At 33.4% G+C, this 21,133-nt stretch overlaps 1 protein-coding gene across 1 annotated transcript in view; it reads right to left on the bottom strand.

Moving 5' to 3' along the window:
• The window catches only part of CCDC141 (coiled-coil domain containing 141), a 248,914-nt gene that overhangs the window by 176,265 nt on the left and 51,516 nt on the right, over nucleotides 1–21,133 (bottom strand). The window contains exons 4-5 of the mRNA XM_074302989.1: nucleotides 12,468–12,576; nucleotides 9,052–9,305 (exon numbers count right to left, since the gene is read on the bottom strand). Coding sequence (XP_074159090.1) covers nucleotides 9,052–9,305; nucleotides 12,468–12,576 — 363 coding nt within the window. The remainder of the gene's footprint in view (nucleotides 1–9,051; nucleotides 9,306–12,467; nucleotides 12,577–21,133) is intronic.

Below are 21,133 nucleotides of genomic sequence, written 5' to 3'. Positions count from 1 at the left end.
ACTTGAGTCATCTCCAGACCATGACAAGGGATTGGAGAAGTGTTGTGCAAAGTTCATCTCAATAGGAGAGATTAAATCTAGGTGAAAGTATCTGGGTTCCTTGAGATAAGAAATCATAAATGTTTTTTTCTGAATATAAGATGAATATAGTATTATCACACCATCTCTTCACTCTCTGTTCAAGTCAAAAGACTGAATTGGGGATTTTTTGACCAGGTTACTAAGTTGCAAAGTTGATCTTTAACTTTCTAAAATCACTACATGATTTTTAACTAGTGCAACATAGTATAGCAAGATATAATGTAGTAGAAAGAGTATTGAATTCAGGGTTAGAGAATGTGGTTTGAAAATTTAGTTAGTTTCAGTTTAGTTGAAAGCTCAGTTCATTTCTAGTAAGACCGAGGTAAAGATTTTCCCTTCCCAGACTCAGTTTCTTAATTTAAAAGAGAAATGATGATTGGATTGGTTCATTCCTAATGTTCATTCAGTTCTAATTTTTTAGTCCTTCAAGTATTTGTGATTTGGATCCCTAGTTTTCATCTCCACTCATGCAGGCTTCATTTCTTTTATGAATAGTAGATGGCCTATGAGAGTCACTACATTCTAAAGTTTTTATCATTCTAAAACCAAGGGGATGAGGCTCTCCAAATTTAACTAGTCTAGTTCACAGACAAAAGAAATATACCATATACTATCCCATATTGTTAGAATCTACTAGCACCTGCATCTTATTGCCATTGTCTTTGAAAATATAGGATCTCTCCACATCACAACGAAGCATCAAAATAAGATTTGAAGGTCCAGCTTTAACTTTGCATTTTAAAGCATTTCTTCTATATGTTATAATATTTTAGAAATAGTATATAGTATTAGTAAATTAGTATATATTTTAATATTTTGAAGTATTTCTACCACTTTGAGAAATTTTCTCTATAAACAAAATAGTTCAGTAAAATGATTTCCAAATCTGTTAAATGAAAATTGTATGCCAGTAATGAACTGAGCCAGTGACACCCAGTGAAAGAACTCTGGGAGATGACTATGAACAACTACATAGAATTCCCAATCCCCCTATTTTTGTCCACCTGCATTTTTGATTTCCTTCACAGGCTAATGGTTCACTATTTCAAAGTCCGATTCTTTTTGTACAGCAAAATAACTGTGTGTGTGTGTGTGTGTGTGTGTGTGTGTGTGTGTGTGTGTGTGTAGTATTTAATTTATACTTTAACATATGTAACATGTATTGGTCAACCTGCCATTTGGGGGAGGAGGGTGGGAGGAAGAAGGAGAAAAATTGGAACAAAATGCTTGGCAATTGTCAATGCTATAAAATTACCTGTTAGGATTCTTACAAGGTGCTAAGTCACTGGAATGGATAGAAACATCTAAATTAGCATGGTACTTAACAATTGTCTAGTTCAGAGCTCACACTTTTCACACCTTTAAGAGAGCATACTTTTAAGGAGCTCCCACAAGCCCAGGGAGTACACACAAGCCCATTCTCTGAGAGGATATAAGGAGCCAGGATTCAGGGAGGAGGAGTCAAGATTTCATTCCCACATCTACCTTCGTGCAGTGTGGAGACATTAGGGAAGATGAGAAGCTGGAGACATTCAGACAAGAAGAGAGGCCTCTACTAAAGCCAACCAGGCCCCAGGAAAAGATTCAGGATTTTGAAGGACACAATAAAGGATCTGGACTTTAACTCCTGGCTGCATTTTGGGATTAATGAACTGAACTGAAACTAAGGCTGCCTCCAGAAGCTCTCCAAGAGATCTGCTCCCAGAGAACAATTACAATTTAGAGACAACAGAACGTCACAATTACCCATGTACATATCTTGTAAATAAAAAGCTATAATAAAAAAAAAGAAAATTGTATGCTAGCAAAATTGAGAATTTAAGAGAAATGAAGAATTTTTATAAAAATATCCAAATGGATAGAACATGAAATAGAGATCCTAAACAATCTAATTTCAGAAAATGAAATTAGCCAGTCCTGGTGGCATGTGCCTGTAGTCCTAGATACTTAGGAGGCTGAGGCTGGAGAATCGCTTGAGCCCAGGAGTTCTGGGCTGCCATGTGCTATGCCAATCAGGTGTCCGCACTAAGTTCGGCATCAATATGGTGACCCCCTGGGAAGGGGGGACCACCAGGTTGCCTAAGGAGGGGTGAACCATCCCAGGTTGGAAACGGAGTAGGTCAGAAAATGAAATTAAACTAGTTACATAGGAACTGTCAAAGAAATAAAATTGTGATCCCTTTGGATTTTTAAGTGAATTCTGTTAAATATTTAAGGAACTATATATATATATATATATACATATATATGTATATATAGATATAGATAGATAGATATAGATATAGATATAGATAGATAGATATAGATATATTTATGTATGTATAGATATATACACACATATACATATACATATATATGTATGTATGTACAATACACAAATTATTTTTAACAATTATGAAAGAAAAAAAATTCTCTCAAACTCTTTTTAAAAAACAGAGTTCTAATTACCCAAATAATGAAAAGTTAAATCAAAGAAAGAAAAAGAAAGAGAGAGAAAGAAAGAGAAGAAAATCAAGAAAACCACAGACATGTCACTATCAATGTTGTTTCAAGATTTTAAAATAATATCCTATTTAAAAGACTATAGGCAATAGATCCAAAAATTATTTATGATAGTCAAGCTGAATTTCTACCAGAGATTCAAGAATCACAACTATCTATATTAAAAATAGAAACACCTTCAAAGCACATGCTTATATCAATAAATACAAGAAAAAAAACTTCAAGAAAACATTAAACCCATTGTTGCTTTATAAAAACCACACTTTAATATGGTATATGTATATATCTAAAGGTGATTCTGTGGATAGAATACCAGTCCTGGATCAAGGAGGCTCTTGAACCTGAGACATTAACTAACTATGGAATCCTGGGTAAATCACTTAATCCTGTTTGCTGCAGTTTCCTTTTCTGTAAAGTAAGCTGGAAAAGGAAATAGTGAAGTACTCCAACATCTGCTAAGAAAACCCAAATGGGGTCATGAAGAGTCAAACACAACTGATATGACCAAGAAGAACAACATATCTTGAGCTAAAAGTTAGCACAATTTCCAGAGAGAAAACTATAGAAGATTTCCCAATACATAAAGAAATAAAACACGAATGGCAATTTTCTTCCTTGCTATTTATTTAAGAGAAAGAAACTGAAAGCCTAAAGGTAGATATAAAGGAGACCCAATTATCCTATCTGCTGATGACATGATGATTTTCTTAGGAAACTTCAGAGAATCAGCAAAGACACTGAGAGAATAGGTTCAGTAAAGTATGAGATGAAACATAAAAATCAATAACACTTTATAGCAACAATAAAACATAGGAGAAAATAGAAAGGAGAAAGTCCTTTCAAAATTCCTAAAAGATTTCAGCATATATATATATATATATATATATATATATATATATATATATATATATATATATATATATATATATAAAATCGGCAAAGGTGACAACAGATGGGAATAGTCCATGTTGAAGAGATTATGGAAAGACAGGCATACTAATGATATACTGTTGGTGAATCTATGATTTGGTCTAATTCTTTTGGAGAGCAATTTGGAATTATGTCCAAAAAATGACTAAAATATTAATTTCCTTTGAATTTTAGATTCCATTACTACATATATTCTGAAAGGGGTCAAAGACAAAATGATCCTACATTCATCAAAATAGTCATAGAAATTTGTAGTTGTAAAGAACAGAAAAATTTATATTATTTAGGAAATAACTAAACAAATTATGATTCATAAAAGCAAAATAATTCATTGTTCTGTAAGAAAATATCAACAGGAAAAATAGAAAAAACTAAAGATTTATATGGACTAATACAAGGTGAAATAAAACTAGGACTTCAACATACACAACTATAACAATGAAAAGGGAAAGAACAAAAAAGAAAAAATGAAACAGAAGTCTATGCAATTAAACTTGGATATGCTATATAATTAAATCAAACTTGGTTCCAAAGAAGAGATGACAAAATTCATCTCTTCTAGGCATTGATAGGGTTTTAATGTTACCTACAGTATAAAACTCAATTGATGTATTAGCTAATTTTGCAGAAATGCTTTTCTTCCTCTGCACGCATCCCTCTTAATATAGGCTACAACTTTCTAAATAGCAGCTGGGAGAGGGATATATCTAGAAATGGAGGGATGAAAACAAAATCTATTAATATAAATTTAAAAAGTAATTTTTAGATTATCAGTAGATAAGTTTTTATTCTCTCTCATACACACACACACACACACACACACACACACACACACACACACACAGAGAGTCCTAAGATAGTACACAAATAAGAAAACTAGCGTTACTGATTTATCATCAATAGAGCATTCATATAGAGTAAATTTCTGCCATGAACTATTACATTTTCATCTAAGCCAGCTTTCAACCAAGGCATATTTTCCAAGACAATTGAAAAATGGAGGTAGATATACACCATGGCAAAGCAAAGTTAACTGGCCCATAAAGAAATCAAAGCAATAATCTTTCCTTAGCTAACATAACATTCTAACCAATTATTACAACCAGTCACCATGTAAGAATTCAGCGCCAACAGACTACTTGTAAAAAAACAAAACAAAACAAAAAAAACAACACGATTCCTCCTTTGGAATGCCTATTTTTTTGTTTGTTTGTTTCTTAATTGGCTATTATGGCATAGTGCCTCAAAAATCAGCCTGAAACCCAGGAAGATGTGAGTTCAAGTCGTGTGACAGTTCATCTTTTATCCTCTTAGTGATCTAAACAGCAGCCTCTAAGACCATATGGTGCAAAGATGACCATCTGCATTGATAGAAATAGTTTTCTCATCTAAGAGTTCCTTCTAACAATAAAATTTCAGATCTAATATTTTCCTTTAATGGCTCTAGCAATCAAATTCAAATTGGCATCATTTATATTCTCCACTCTTTAAAAGAGTCAGCATTTCAGAATTTCAAAGGTATGTTTAACAATAACTATTCAGAGGTATCAATTTTGAATTTTTAAAAAGGGCTCCTTCAACTAAATTTCCACAACTACCATTTATTAAACCAGTAAGAATATCAGAAAGAAAAAAGCACATTTCAATAATACTGACATGATGAAGGGTTGATCAAATGATTGCCATACAATTTCAAGTTAATAATTTTTTAAAAATATTCCCAAATGCATCTAATTTTATTTTTTTTCTGTTTTAAACTGTCTTCTTATTCCATGTGCATTTTGATTAAAATTTATATAAAGAGAAGATAGATAGATAGTAAGAGACCTTTCTTTGTCTTCCATACTGCTAATTTCTTTACCCTAAGACCACTTTCTCCTTATTTTAGATAGGTAACTAACTGCATAGAAAAATGTATAGTTATGTCAACTCTAGCTCTCTAAGAGCAGGAACTATGCTTTTTTGCCTTTCTCTTTATTGTGAGTGCTTAGAAGAGTGTCAAGCATGTATTAAGTGCTTAATAAATATTTGATGGGTGAGTGATTGATGAAAGTAATTTTTATAGAGAACACTGCAAAGGGATTCATTAACTAGCCAATATTATTCTAAAATGTGAGCTCCTTGAGGACAGGGACATTGTTTCTATCTTTCTTTGTATCCTTAGCATTTATATATTGCCTTGCACATAGTAATAAGAGTTTAATAAATATTAATTGAGTGATTGGCAGAAGCAGTTATTGGAAAGGACAACATTTTAGATAGTCTCAGTGGATGGACTTATAGTAATATTGGGTTTGGGTTTTTTTTAGCCATATGTATATGCTTAGTTGAATTTAGTTAAAATTGTTGATTAATTAAAATGTTAATTTAATAAACTTTTTTGTTTCTCCTATGTGATATCATAATTCAATGGACTTTTTTTTTGCTTTTTTGGCCCAACTTTTCCCCCCCTGAGGCAATTGGGGTTAAGTGACTTGCCTAGGGTCACACAGCTAAGAAGTGTTAAGTGTCTGAGGTCAAATTTGAACCCGGGTCCTCCTGATTTCAGGGCTTGTGCTCTATCTACTGCACTCCCTAGATGTCCCTTCGGCCCAACTTTTAATACTATGAAATATAGTATTTTAGCCAGATTTTCATGCAATCCAAAGTAAGAAATTCATTATAATACATAATATAATACTCACATATGTGTTGAGTATTACATGCACAGACATATATGTGTACATGTGCACACACATTAATATACATAAATTGTCTTTATGTCTTGGATATCAAACCTTTTATACAAAGTTTTTCTTTCCCATTTGATCCTTCCTTTTTTATCCTACATGCATTAATCTTATTTGGGCAAAAGCTTTTCAATTTAATTTAATCAGGGCTAGATGGCTTCTTCTAGTTCTGATATTTCACAGTTCAATAATTCCAATCATATTTGACCATACTTGTTTTCCTTCAAAAATCAATTCTACAATCAAAATTATAGTCATGAAAAAAACGGTCTATATCACAATTTATTAGAGAAATACAAATTAAAACAACTCTGAGATACCACCTTACAGCTATCCCTGTAGCCAAAACGACAGAAAAGAAAAAATGATAAATGTTGAAGAGAATGTAAGAAAATTGAGATTCTAATGCATTATTGGTGGAATTGTGAACTGATCCAGCCATTCTGGAGAGCAATTTGAAATTATGCCCAAAGGACAATCAAATGGTACATATATTTTGATCCAGCAATATCACTATTATATAGGTATCCCAGAAAGATCATAAAAAGGGAAAAGTACCTACATGTACAAAAAATATTTATAGCAACTCTTTTCTGGTGGCAAAGAATTGAATACTGAGGGTATGTCCATCATGATATGTGAATGTGATGGAATACTATTGTGCTTTTAGAAATGATGAGCAGACATATTTCAGAAAAACCTGGAAAGATTTAGGAACTGATGCAAAATGAAGTCAGCAAACCAGGAGAACTTAGTACACAGTTTAAGAACAACATTGTGTGATGATCAACTATGAATAATTTAGTTCTTCTCAAGAATTCCAAGGTAATTCCAAAGGACTCATGATGAAAAATACTATTCAAATCCAGAAAAAAACCTGATATAGTTTGAATTCAGATCGAAGCATATTGTTTTCATTTTGTTTGTTTGTTTTTTTTTTTTTATGGTTCTCCTTTTGGTCTTTTTCTTCTCTCATAACATGATTAATATGGAAATATGTTTAAATGATTTCACATGTATAACAATATCAGATTGCTTACCATTTTAGGGAGGGTTACAGGGAGAGAAAAATTAGAACTTAATATATTTTTAAATAAATACTAAAAATTGTTTTTACATGTAATTGGAAAAAAATACTATTCTTAAAAATATTAATTCTATGAACTTCCTGATATAGTAGAAGCAGTGAGTTACCAAACTGGATTACCAAAGTGAATCTTATCACCTTTTATGCACTAAACTAAATAATCTATTTTAACAGAACATTGAGAAGGGGGTTATCTTTCTTTTCCTCAGAAAATCATTACTCCATTGCATGAGAGGAAATGTTAAAGCTACAAAAGATAGGGATGTCCTTTATATTGTTCTCTGACAGTAATCATGCCCACAGCGCATTCCTAGACTTTAACAAGCACCTGACTGCAAAGATTAACATTCCTATAAAGCAGAAATGCAGTAAGAATTAGGCAGCCAAAGGGAGGCCTTAATCAAAATCTTCAGCACTAAAGAAAGAATAATTATTATTTTAAACTAAAAAGCATTTTAGTTTTTTTAATATTTAGCTTTTTTATTCTGAGATATCAGTGACTTTTTAGTTTCTGGTGAAAACATGTTTACTTTTTCTCTTTTTTAATAGATTCTGATTTTCCTATAGTCCACCATCCCCAAACCCAATTCCCTTAAATTATTTTGTAATTTTTTTTTTAAATAATAGTTTTTATTTACCAGATACATGCATGGGTAATTTTACAACATTGACAATTGCCAAACCCTGTGTTCCAATTTTTCCTCTCCTCTCACCCTCCCCCAGATGGCAGGTCGACCAATACATGTTAAATATGTTAGAGTATAAATTAAATACAATATATGTATACATGATCAAACAGTTGTTTTGCTGTACAAAAAGAATCGGACTTTGAAATAGTGAAGCCTGTGAAGGAAATCCAAAACGCAGGTGGACAAAATTAGAGGGATTGGGAATTCTAGGTAGTGGTTCATAATCATCTCCCAGAGTTCTTTGTTGGGCATAGCTGGTTCAGTTCATTACTGCTCTGTTGGAACTGATTTGGTTCATCTCATTGTTGAAAATGGCCACATCCATCAGAATTGATCATCATATAGTATTGTTGTAGAAGTATACAACGTAAATCATTTTTTCTTGAGAAAAATTCCTCTGCTTTCCACCAAATTTTTAAACCAAGAGTTCTTAACCTGAATGATATAGACCTCTTAGAAGTCAAATGTATTCATTTCAAAATATTCATGAACTTAGCTAAGAAAAATAAATATATATTCATTTTCATGATCCTTTGATTTCCTTTAAAATCCTATATAGCTAGAAACATTGTTCTGAGAGAGGTCTTCACTAGACTGACAAAGGGGTCTGTGACACACACAAAAATGTTAAAAAGTCTAGTTTTAAATTAAAATACTATAAATTATTTTGATAAAATTGTGTTTTTGTTTATTTGTTTGCTTTTAACTCTAGGCAACCCAAAATTTAGAAAAGTAAAAGAGTGTCACCTTTCAGACTTTATTTTCACATGTTTATTGCACATGTAGCCAATCAATTTTCAAAACTTTGCAAAGCCTGTTGTATTATAAGCATTCCTTATCCATATGTAGATATATCTCTGAGTCATTCAACAGTTGGTCATTCTGCAAAACTCCATTTTTAAGTATTATAAAAGTTTTAAATGACCAAGAAACACAGTTCTCTATTTTTTTGAGTACAACTAATTCAAATATTATTCCCCAAGGCTCTCTGCTGAGGCCATACATTATCAGTAACCCCTTGTAGGATAAATACCTGATTTTCTTCTTGGTCCCACTGGCATATTTGCAGGACCTGCTCCAACTCCTGGCGTTGCTGCTTCAGGTATTTGTCCAATTGTCTCCTCCTGTCTTGTAGCAATTCAAGAAGCCTGTCAATCTTCAAGCAACTGCTATGAGCCCCCTGGATCAACTTAGGGTTCATATTAGGTCCATCGCACTTGAATTTTTCTATGAATTCAGTCAGTTGTTGACTTTTGTTTAGGAGGGTTAGGGACCGTCCTAAGAGTTCTGGAAATAAAAAGAAATGGCAAACTGAATCTCAGTGAGACCCACCCTATACATTATCATTCTCAGGTATTTGGAAGTACCTTTGGAGGAGAAAAGCTGAATGACTAAGGTTCTTTCCAACTCTAAGATACTGTGATTCTTTGAGTCAATTGTTTAAATTTTCTACTTTAATCAGGAAAGCAGGGGTGGGAAACCTTTTTTCTGCCATGGTCCATTTTGATATTTATAACATCTTTTGTGGGTCATACAAAATTACCAACTTATAGAACTCAAGTAGTAGGTAATAGTTGTTTCTAGCTTTCATCTCATCATCACCTGCGGTTGCTTAGCAAATAATTTCATGGGCTTTTATATGGCCTGTGGGCTGGACATTTCCTACCTCTGCAGTAAAGGAAGATATTTATAATTTATCTTTTAAACTTTTATGATTTATATTTTCCTTCTCTTCTACTAGAGAGACAAGAGGAAACACGTGAAGAGAAAGTTGCATACAATAAGAAACTCTACCAATTATTTTTGCTAACCTTTTCTCAATTAAAATGAACACTCAGTTTATTATTGTGATAAGGGTAAAACTTCTATTCAGAAATGAATAATGTAAAAACAAAAGCATCAAAACAATTTATCTAATAAAATTTAAAATAATAATTAACTCCTATGATCATTATGAATATTATGAATGATTTTTCAAACATATATTTGAGGGTATTTTGTAGGTTTTTTGGCTATACCAAACAAGAGATCTGGCACTACTGGGTATTAGAAAACCATAGTTGAACTAATTAGGGTAAGACTACCATTTAGTTGAGGTATAATATAGTCTTATACATTTGCAGTTGCATCATCCTAATACTTCAAGACTCATTCAACATCTCAGAATGTGTTTTTGTTGGTAGTAAAAGTTGTAAGGAACGATTTAAGTAATTTGTTTCTCAAATTCTTACAGGAGTCAACTCAGAATTCCATTCTTGGATTTTTTTTACATCATCACCACATAATTATTTCTCTTCAGATCCCAGTAAGGCTGTCTCATCATTCCCATTTTATGGCTGGAAAGATGAGGCACAAGAAGACTGTCCCATTAGTGGCTTCTTGGTTAGGTCAAGGATTTCTTCCTTAGACTTTGCTGCTTCTAAATCTTTTTTCACTGGGCTTGTTCCAACTGCCCTATGAGTGTTATGTTTCTATGACTTAAATGACTGTTAGTCATTAGACCTGGCTCTTGCCCCCAGACAACATTCCATCCATTTATTTGGACTTCAGAGAGACCCAACAGGCGAGTCTCCTAAACCATTTCCACAATACTGAAATTAAGATTCTTCTCAGCTGTCTTTTCCTCAACCTATTCCAGAAGCTACATGTAAGCTGGCTCATTGTTGTTTTGAATGCTAAACATTAGAAGGAAGGGAACAAAAAGACTGTGATGGCTAACTTTGCCTTTCTACCTCCATCCTCAAACCCCTTTGGGAAAGTCTGTCTTTTACCAGGCCTCCTATCTTTCTGACAAACACTTGCCTTTGATGGCTGTAATTATCAAGCTCCTATCAGTTAAAATCATCAATCACTGTCATATCTTTAATGTTCAAATTGCTATGTGATGAACAGGTCAGCCCAATGCATATCGAATTGAGACTGTAGAATTCATCTTTGTTACCTGAGCTTGACTCCCTCCTCGGTCTCCTGAAGAATTTCATGTGATTCAGTTCCCTAGCCTTGGACCCAGCTAGATTATTGCAGTATGAAAAAAAAAAAGTGACTTGCTACTTTAATCCGGAGCACTGACATGTGTTGATAGTACCAGCCAGTTGCAAGGGCCTGCATAGCAGCAGCCACTTAAAATTTCAGCTAGGTATGTTGTAGTCTCAAAATCTGTATAGAAAAAATTAACTTCTCTGCTCTTTAGAACTTCCAAAACTACATGACCATTAGTAATTGGCAATCATTGATAGCACTATTTGAAGTCCTTAAAAACATCCAATGTCATTATTCTGATGCCATTAGGATTTAAATGAAAGGAGAGGATGCTGACATAACTTTTCCATCTCACTCAGAGATATAACTAGAGGAGTAAAAGTCAGGGTTTTACCCTAGAATACCAAAATTTAGAAGATACTGGCAGTTTTTGTGATCCCTATTGTAAGATTAAAGCAACCATACAGTCTCTAAAGAAAAGAAAAATTTGTTAAAATATGAAACCAGTACTATAGCCATATCCCAGATTAGCTTCTCTGTGGCTTCCACCCCAAAGAAATCACCTTTTATCCTCATGGCCTCGAGCTGCTTTTGCTTTTTTGTCTTTACTCTTAAGTGACAAAATTTCCAGTTCGAACTTAGGAAAAATCAACTTGTCATAGAATAACTAGGGGGCTGGGATAAGACGAATGGCTTCTTTGTTATTATCTATCATCTCTTGCACAGAAGAAAGTATCTAAAGAAGCAGATTGACCACTCCAATCTGATGAAGGCCTACCCTGCTAACTCTGGTCAGAAACCTACCTCTCTTTATATTTCCATTGTTGTTAATGTTCTTGAGTCATTTCAGTCATATCCAATTCTCCATGATCTCATTTTTGGGGTTTTCTTAGTAAAGAAACTGGAATAGTTTGCCATTTCCTTCTCCAGCTCATTATACAGATGAGGAAATTGAGGCAAAGAGAATTAAGTGATTTTCCCAGGATCACACAGCTAGTGAGCATCTAAGGCCAGATTTGAACTCATGAAGTGTTCCTGATTCTAAATCCTATAATCTATCCACTGTGTCAATTTCCATTACTTATGTGTCATATTTTTTCTGGATTTTCATGTCTGAATGTGGATGGGAATGGAAAGTGAAACACAAATGCCTTTACTTTTCTTTCTTTCTTTTTTTTTTTTTTAATAGAAAGCTACATTAGTTTCTAAATGAAACAGGGCTTATTCCTCCTCTAGAGATCTTATGTAAAAGTGGTTATGCTCAATTGAACCTAATAATAATCATTCACTGAAGCTGATTACAATCTCTTGTGGAAACTTTAGTTCTGCTAGGGTCATAAGTATATATAAATCACAATATATAGAAGAAAAGAATTGAAAAGTACCGTAAATCTGTATCCCTGCATTTACTCTTTTAAATCTCTAAAAGCACATGATGAGCTGCTCATTTGTATTAAATGTTTCTCTTACCTTTAGAATGGCTTTCATGGAGTTGAAGAAGTGATTTTAAGGATTCAGCATTCTCAAACTCTTGGGTGTTCTGCAGGAAGTCTTCAGCTTGGTCTATTTTAATAGCAAACTGCAAGAGAAAATGCATACCAAAAAAGGACATTTGAAAATTATTTGGCTATTTGAACCTTTACCAAGATCTTACTATTATATTTCATCATGACATTATCATTTTTCATGCATTCCATGTTCCACTACACTGGCCTTTTTGCTACTCTTTGTACATTGAATTCCATCTCCTACTTCTAAGATTTTGCTTAGATTGTTCCCCATTCCTGAAAGACATCCTTTCCAGCTTTCGTAATCCCTGAATTTCTTCAAGCAGCTTAAATGCTACTTCCTAATTTCCCCAGCTATTGATGCTGCCATCTTTAGAAAATTACTTTCATCATCATCACTATTGTTTCTACTCTGCTTGCCAAGACAATATCATTCCAGAAAAAGATAAAGAACATTTTTAAGGAACTCTTTTTGTAGTGGCGAAGAAATAGAGCAGATGTCCATTAATTGTGGAGTGACTGAATAACTTGTGGTACATTATTGTGATGGAATATTCTTGTGCAATAAAGAATGACAAACAGAATGACTGTAGAAAAACCTGGGAAGACGTTTTTAAGCTCAGACAAAGTGAAATGAACAGAACTAAGAGAACACTGTACACAGGAGAACAGCAATATTGGAAGCATGATCAACTGTGAAAGATTTAGCTTCTGTGATCAAAACAATAATCTAAATCAATTCTGAAGAATCTATGATGAAAAATGTTGTTTACCTCCAGAGAAAGAACTGATAAACTCTGAATACATATTGAAGCATACTTTTTATACTTTCTTTATTTTTCTTGTTTTTTTACTTTGTGCCTTCTTTTGCAACATGGCTAATATGGAGATATTTTTTGCATGACTTAATATGAATAATCAATATTAATGCTTTCTCAAGGAATGGGGGAGGGAGAGAGAATTTGGAACTGAGAATTTTAAAAAATAAATGTTAAAAATGTTTTTATATGTGGTTGGAAAGTATTTAACAACAAGAAGAATAATTACCAAAAAAAAAAAAAAAAAAAAAAACAAACAAACCCTCTTATCTCAATTATCTTATCTGAAAAGTGAGGAAAATTACAGCAGCTACTTTACAAGGTTGTGACAATCAAATGAGATACTATTTGAAAAGCATTTAGTACAGAGCCATAGTAGGTATTTAATAATCTTCATTCCCTTTCCCTCTATCCTTCTCCTCAACAAATCCCAAATATAAATTATTGTCTTACCCTTAATCCCAAACCCATTCCTTTAAAAAAATTTTTTTTCCTAGGTCTACCGAAGGAACTTCTATTCTTTCAGTTTCTGGTGTTCTTAACTTCCCTGTCATGCAAGACTCTTCAATTTCTCTCATTCTATACATTCTATCAATTGTAAATCTTGCTGTATGTACATCTACATCTTCATCTCAGAGTCCTTATCTCTTTTCACATAGACATTTCCTTAGTGCAGAGAACATTGTTGCAACAGTCTCCTATTTAGTCTCCCTCCCTCCAATCTTTCCTTACCCCAGTCTGCTCTCCACACTACTGTCCAAGTTATTTTTAAAACTTAGATCTAGTGTGCTTCTTTGTAATGGGCCAAAACTCTGGAGAATATACTCAAAATAAGGATTCTTACAACAAGGTGTTAACTCAGTAGAACTGATAAGACAATAGTTACCTAGTTTAGCATGGTGATTAATAGTTTTCTAGTTTTCTTGGGGGAGAGGGATAGAATAGAAACAATCCTTAATGTCTATAACCCAAAGAGCTCATTCTTCAGGCAATTAAGTGGAGATGGAAGTCCAGGCTGAAGAGTTCCCATAGTTTCCATCTGTTCATTTACTTTTCTTAAATCAGTCAACATCCTTGTTTCAAGTACATTTCTCTAGAATTTTGGCCCATTACACTTCAGTAGTTTCCTATTGCCTCTAGGATAAAAATACAAACTAAATAACTTAGTTTTTACAATTCTTCACAAACTGCCTCCAACCTTCCTTTTTAGCTTCAGTGCACATTACTTCTTCTCTAATAATCCAATATCAAGTATTGATTGATTATTGATTGATAAATAAGAAATTGTCTTTCTGTTCTTCACATATTTATATTTCCTATCTCTGTGCCTTTACACTGGCTGTTTCCCATAAATGGAATCTACTGTTCATCCCCTCTTTCTTTTCCAGCTCATGAAATACCTCTTCTTCCTTCAAGATGCCTCTCAGGAACCACCTTCTATATGAAGGATCCTTTCTGGACCTACTTTCTGTCCCCAGTTAGAGAGGTTGGGTTCTTTTATTCTTTCTTTCTTTTTTCTTTTTCTTTCTTTCTTTCTTTCTTTCTTTCTTTCTTTCTTTCTTTCTTTCTTTCTTTCTTTCTTTCTTTCTTTCTTTCTTTCTTTCTTTCTTTCTTTCTTTCTTCTCTCTCTCTTATAGATATATAGTAATAGATATAGATAGGTGTAGATTTAGATATAGATATATAATTGCGTATATACTAACATTCAAAATGAAGTAGCCAAGGCATAGTAGATAGTTGAACTGATCTCTTCTTACAGATACCTTCTGTGAGCTGCTGGGCAGATCACATATCCTCTCCTTGCTCTTAGCAATTCCACTGGACTATAAGTTTTAGAGACTTCTCTCACTTAAGACATAAGACATAAGAAATGTCTTCACTGGGGATTCTCTTTGTCAATGAAATCACACACAAGTTCCTATCTTGATGTGTATGTATACACTTGTCTTTCCCATTAGAAAGTAAATACTTTATGAGTAACCTTACTCACAACTCAACACTTCTGCTTTAGAGTCTTCCCCTTCCAGATTTATTTTTCAAATAGATTTTTTTTGACTAGTGAAAGAGGAGATTCTTTGTCTCAATTGCTACCTAGCCTTAATCACTGAAAGGGTGTTGCCTTAGCCAAACTGAGGCCTGTTAAAGACCTTAGCTTAAAAAGGCCAGGGTCTCCCATTTCACCCAGGGCCATCTTTAATTGTCCTGATCTATATCTGGCCACTGGATCCAAATGGCTCTGGAGGGGAAAGTGAGGCAGGTGACTTTGCATGGCCCTCCTTCACTAAAATCCATGTCATGACATCAGGTCCTCTGATGTTATGGTCCTCTTCCAGAAAGAAGGACAAACAAAAATATCCCAACATTAGCACCTTGCCCATCAAACACTTAGAAGTTAATTAATATTGTTTCCCATTGCAGAAAGGCACTCCCTTCCCTTTTTGTAATCTCTGGGTGCTCCAAAGAAAGGCTCCTATTCTTGTATGAGTAAATTGATTGTTTTATCTATAGATATGCATTTTCCTCCCAGGAAATTTCAGTACCTAGAGGGTAGAGACTGTTTTGATTTTGTTGTTGTTTGGTTTTGGAAGGTTTTTGGTTGGTTGTTGGGTTTTTTGGTTTTTTTTTGCATTCCCAATGCCTAACATCTTGTGCCTTGAATTGCACTGAAATGAGCAAATATAGAAATAACCCAAAATTCTCAAGAACTATGATACTGGAGGATAAACTCTGGAATGTTCCAATAAACTTATAAGGTTTTTTAAAATTAAAAAAATATATTTTTATTTTTAGCTCCAAATTCTCTCCTTCCATTATCCATTGAGAAAAGAAAAAATAGTGACACATTAATAATTATAAAAGTTTTAAATACATACTCTATGTATATCTTCCAAAGGTCTGCCAATTTACTATAGAAAGGTGAACAGACATTTATTTTTTATTGAAATTTTATTTAATTTTGTTTTTTAATAATGGCTTTTTATTTTCAAAATATAAGCAAAGATAGCTTTCAACATTCACTCTTGCAAAACCTTGTGCTCCAAATGTTTTTCCCTTTCTTCTCCCTCCCCTCCTCCAGCAAGCAATCCAATGTAGATTAAATGTGTAATTCTTCTAAACACATTTCCACATTTATCATGCTGCATAAGAAAAAAATCAGATCAAAAAAGGAAAAAAAGAGGGAAAAAAAGGCAAAGAACAACAAAAAAGTGAAAATATTATGTTGTAATCCACATTCCGTCCCCATAGTTCTCTTTCTGGATGCATGGCTCTCTCCATCACAAATCTATTGGAATTGGTCTGAATCACCTCCTTATTGAAAAGAGTCACATACATCAGAAGTGATCATCATATAGTCTTCTTGTTGCCGTGTACAATGATTTCCTCGTTCTACTCACTTCACTTAGCATCAGTTCGTGTCTCTCCAGGCCTTTCTGAAATCATCCAGCTGATCATTTCTTATAGAACAATAATATTCTATTATTTTAATATATTCATATTCCATAACTTATTCATCCATTCTCTAACTGATGGATATCCCTTGGTTTCCAGTTCCTTAACACTACAAAAAGGGCTGGACAAACATTTTTGCACATGTGAGTCTTTTTCCCTCCTTTAAGATTTCCTTGGGATATAGATCCAATAATGGCTCTGCTGGATCAAAGGATTTGCACAGTTTGATAGACCTTCAGACATATTCCAAATTGATCTCCAGAATGGTTGGATCAGTTCACAACTTTACATATAATGTATTAGTGTCCCAGTTTTCCCACATCTCCCTGCAACATTAATCATTGTCTTTTCCTGTCATTTTAGCCAATCCAAGAGGTGTATAGTGGTACTGCAGAGTTCTTAATTTGTATTTGTCAGTAGTGATTTAGAGGTTTTTTTTTTTTTTTTTTACCTTTTCATATAACTAGAAATGATTTCAATTTCTTCATCTGAAAATTGTCTGTTCAAAACCTTTAAACATTAATAAATGGTTGATTAACACTGCTTTATAATATAGTTTTAGGCCTGATACAGATAAACCACCTTCATGTGCAATTTTTTTCATTTATTCCCTTGAAATTCTTGACTTTTTGTTCTTCTAGATAAATTGAGTTATTTTTTTCTAGCTCTATAAAGTAATTTCTTGGCAGTTTGATTGGTATGATACTGAATAAGTAAATTAATTTTTGTAGAATTTCATTTTTATCATATTACTTAAGCTCCCCACGAGCACTTAATATCCTTCCAGTTGTTTAAATCTAACTTTATTTGTGTAGAAAGTGTTTATAATTGTGTTCATATAGTTCCTGGTTTTGTGTTGGCAGGTAGACTCCCAAATATTTTATATTATCTATAGTTATTTTAAATGGAATTTCTCTTTCTGTCTCTTATTACTGGACTTTGTTGGTAACAAGTAGAAATGCCAATGATTTATGTGGATTTATTTTGTATCTTGCAACTTTTCTAAAGTTGTTAATTGTTTCTAGTAGTTTTTTAGTTGATTTTCTAGAATTCTCTACATAAACCATCATATCTGCAAAAAGTGATATTCTTTTTTCCTTATTAATTGTTTTAATTTCTTCAGTTTATTTTTCTTCTCTTATTGCTAAAGATAACATTTCTAAAACAGTATTGAATAGTAATGATGATAGTGGGCAACCTTTTTCACCTCCTGATCTTACTGGGAATGCTTCTAATTTATCCCCATTACATATGATGCTTGCTGATGATTTTAGGCAGATGCTACTTATCATTTTAAGGAAAACTCCACTTATTCTATTATCACTAATGTTTTTAATAGGAATGGGTGTTGGATTTTGTAAAATGTATTTTTCTGCATCTTTTGATATAAATATATGATTTCCATTAGTTTGGTTACCTGATACAGTCAATTATGCTTCTAGTTTTCCTAATATTGAACCAGCCCTGTATCCCTGGTATAAATCCTATTTGGTCACAGTGTATCATCCTCATATATTGCTGTAATCTCTTTGCTAACATTTTGTCTAAGGTTTTTGCATCAAAATTCATTAGGGAAATCTATAATTTTCTTTCTCTATTTTGATTCTACCTGGTTTAGGATTCAATGCCATATGTATGTCATAAAAGAAGTTTTGTAGAACTCCTTCTTCCCTTATTTTTTCCAAATAGTTTGTACATTATTGGAATTAATTTTTCTTTAAGTGTTTGGTAGGATTCACTTGTAAATCCATCTGACTGGAGATTTTTTTTTTCAGGGAATTCATTAATAGTGTGGAACAAGCATTTTTTAAAAGTCTAGTATGTGTCACTGTGCTGATCATTTTACAAATATTTAATTTATAAAGTGCTCAGAACAGAGAGGCTTATAACCAGACTGCTCACCAGCTAATAAATGTTTTGGCCAGAGAAATCCATGAAACATTTATATATGGTAATGAAAATATAGGCTTGGCAAAAGTTGTTCACTTGTAAGTTTCTTATGTATTCAGTAAGATAAATCTTTATGTTACTGATCATATTATATACTCCTAAAAGCAAGGAAAGACCTTCTTTCTTATTTAGACGATTGTGTTGTGTGTGTGTGAGAGAGAGAGAGAGAGAGAGAAACAGAGACACAAAGAGACAGAGACAGAGAGACAGAGAGAAACAAGAAAGAGGCACATACAGAAAGGGGGGAGAGAAAGAGAAAAAATATGAATGGAAATATATAGTTATATACATGGAATTAAGGGAAATTTTAACACAGGTGAGCAATGAATGTAGCATGTATTAGTAAGTGTTTAAAATTATAAAATAAATATTCCATATTGTAACATATATATTATATATGCATGGACCTGTTTTCTAAGATAAAATTGATGTGTTCAGGGTAGCAATTCCTAGTTCCAAATGATGTGTTTGGGGTTCAAGAACCAAATGATGAAATTGAGGAAAGCAATGGTCGTCAAATATTGGGATTTGGTCATGTGAAGAATTCACAATTGCCATTCTCTTTGGCAAAAGGTAGGTTTATTTAAGAGAAGAGATTACACATAGAACGAAGAGGTACAGCTGGCACCAGGAGTGGTAAATATGAAATAGAGTTTGGAGAGCATATAGTTAGACACCAAAATGGTTTTAATAATTAACAATGAAGAAGACAGGTTCCTCAGTGGAACTCACAATTAACCAGGAGAAAGGATATATCCATTAGGTGGGAGTATGCCTTAACCAACAGACTGAATCTATAGAGAGATTTAGCACCTAAAAGAGTTATTTAGCTATAAAAAGGAGAAAGACACCACGAGGCATGAGGATGGGGATGGAGATAAGAGAGAAGATGGCATAAGGCAGGGGGTGGGAGGAGGAAAATGACACCATGAGAAAGAAGCTATGGTGGATTTAACCCAAAAGGGGTTCAACAAAGATGGAATGGGTCATGGACAGATTTCTAGGGGAAATTTAACCTCAGGGGTTTGATATAATTTGGATTTCTGGCGGGACACAGCAAGAAGGGGCTACACACAATCTTCAATAGAGGGTGGGACTATAAGATTATACTGATCCCCATCAGTGCCCTTCCCTGCTTGCCTCAGGGAATAATTTTATCAATATTTCTGGCTCTCTCTGCCAGCCCCACCTAGTGGGACCTCATCAAAATAAATCAGGCATAGCTTATATACATAAGTATATCTTGGAGGAAGTCAGACTGGAAAGGTGGAAAAAATGAAGTATATATGATTTCCCCAACAAAGACTGCAAAACAAATAGTTTCTTGGACCTGTGCTCAAAAATAAATATTTAAACAGTATAAAGCTTCTTCTGTCCCTTCTTGCTGTTAAACAAGCTCATGACACATGAGCATGTCTCCTTCAAGTCTTTATTTCCCATAACTAATCCTCTGAGCTTCAATATTTGGGATCTGTGTTCTGATTTTTGAATTTGAGGATGTCATATTCTTTGAAGCTGGTACTTTATCATAATGAAACAGCAATCTCAAATCAAAATAAATGTGCTGCCAACTTGACAGGAAAGTTAAAAATGAAATTCCCAATAACTGTCTTTCTCTAAAATGTGACATTTCCCATTTATAATGCTCTTTAAGTGTCTCCCATTTTGAAATGGTAAACTCAAAGAGTCAAAGGAATTAAAGAGAAACAAGGAAGGAGTAGAATGGGAGAAAGGCTGTTAGGTATATTCTCTTTTATTTTAATTAACAATAAAAGGAAAATTCTACCCACAATCCTTAGAAAAATACTCCATGTAAAATGTTATTTTTACATTTCATTTTAATATTTAGTGAATATCTACCTAATATAAGTAGGCAAATTATACATATATATGTATATGTATGTAATTAATATTGCAAGCTGTCTATTACTCCTAGAATAAAATATAAACTTAGTTTTTTTTTAAAGTCCTTGATCACCTAAATCTAACTTATCTTTTCAGCTTCATTATGTGTTACTACCCTTCTTCACTCTGCAATTCAGACAGTGTCCTTTTTTCATGTCTCCACACATGACACTCTATCTTCTCTATTTACATGCCTTTGTAATGATCATCTTCTACACCTACAATGACTTTGCTTTTCATCTCCACCTCAAAGAGTCTCTTCCATTAATATGATGCTCAAGTACTACTTTTCATATGAACTCTTTCTTGAACCCAATTAGAGTTAGTGATTTTCCCTCCTTAACTACCCTGCACTGATTATTTTTACACCTTTTCTGTGTATACATATGGGGTATATGGCATGAGAGCTTGCTGAGACCTTTTCAGAGCTGTTCATCTACCTCTGGTATCCACCTTTACCTAACTCTCACCTGTGGCTCCAAGAAGCAGCAACTATACCTTATCT

Source organism: Sminthopsis crassicaudata, chromosome 3 (assembly GCF_048593235.1).
Source record: "Sminthopsis crassicaudata isolate SCR6 chromosome 3, ASM4859323v1, whole genome shotgun sequence".
NCBI classification, from domain to species: Eukaryota; Metazoa; Chordata; class Mammalia; order Dasyuromorphia; family Dasyuridae; genus Sminthopsis; species Sminthopsis crassicaudata.
Note: the sequence above shows the minus strand (reverse complement) of the source record. Positions and strands in the feature narration are given on the sequence as shown.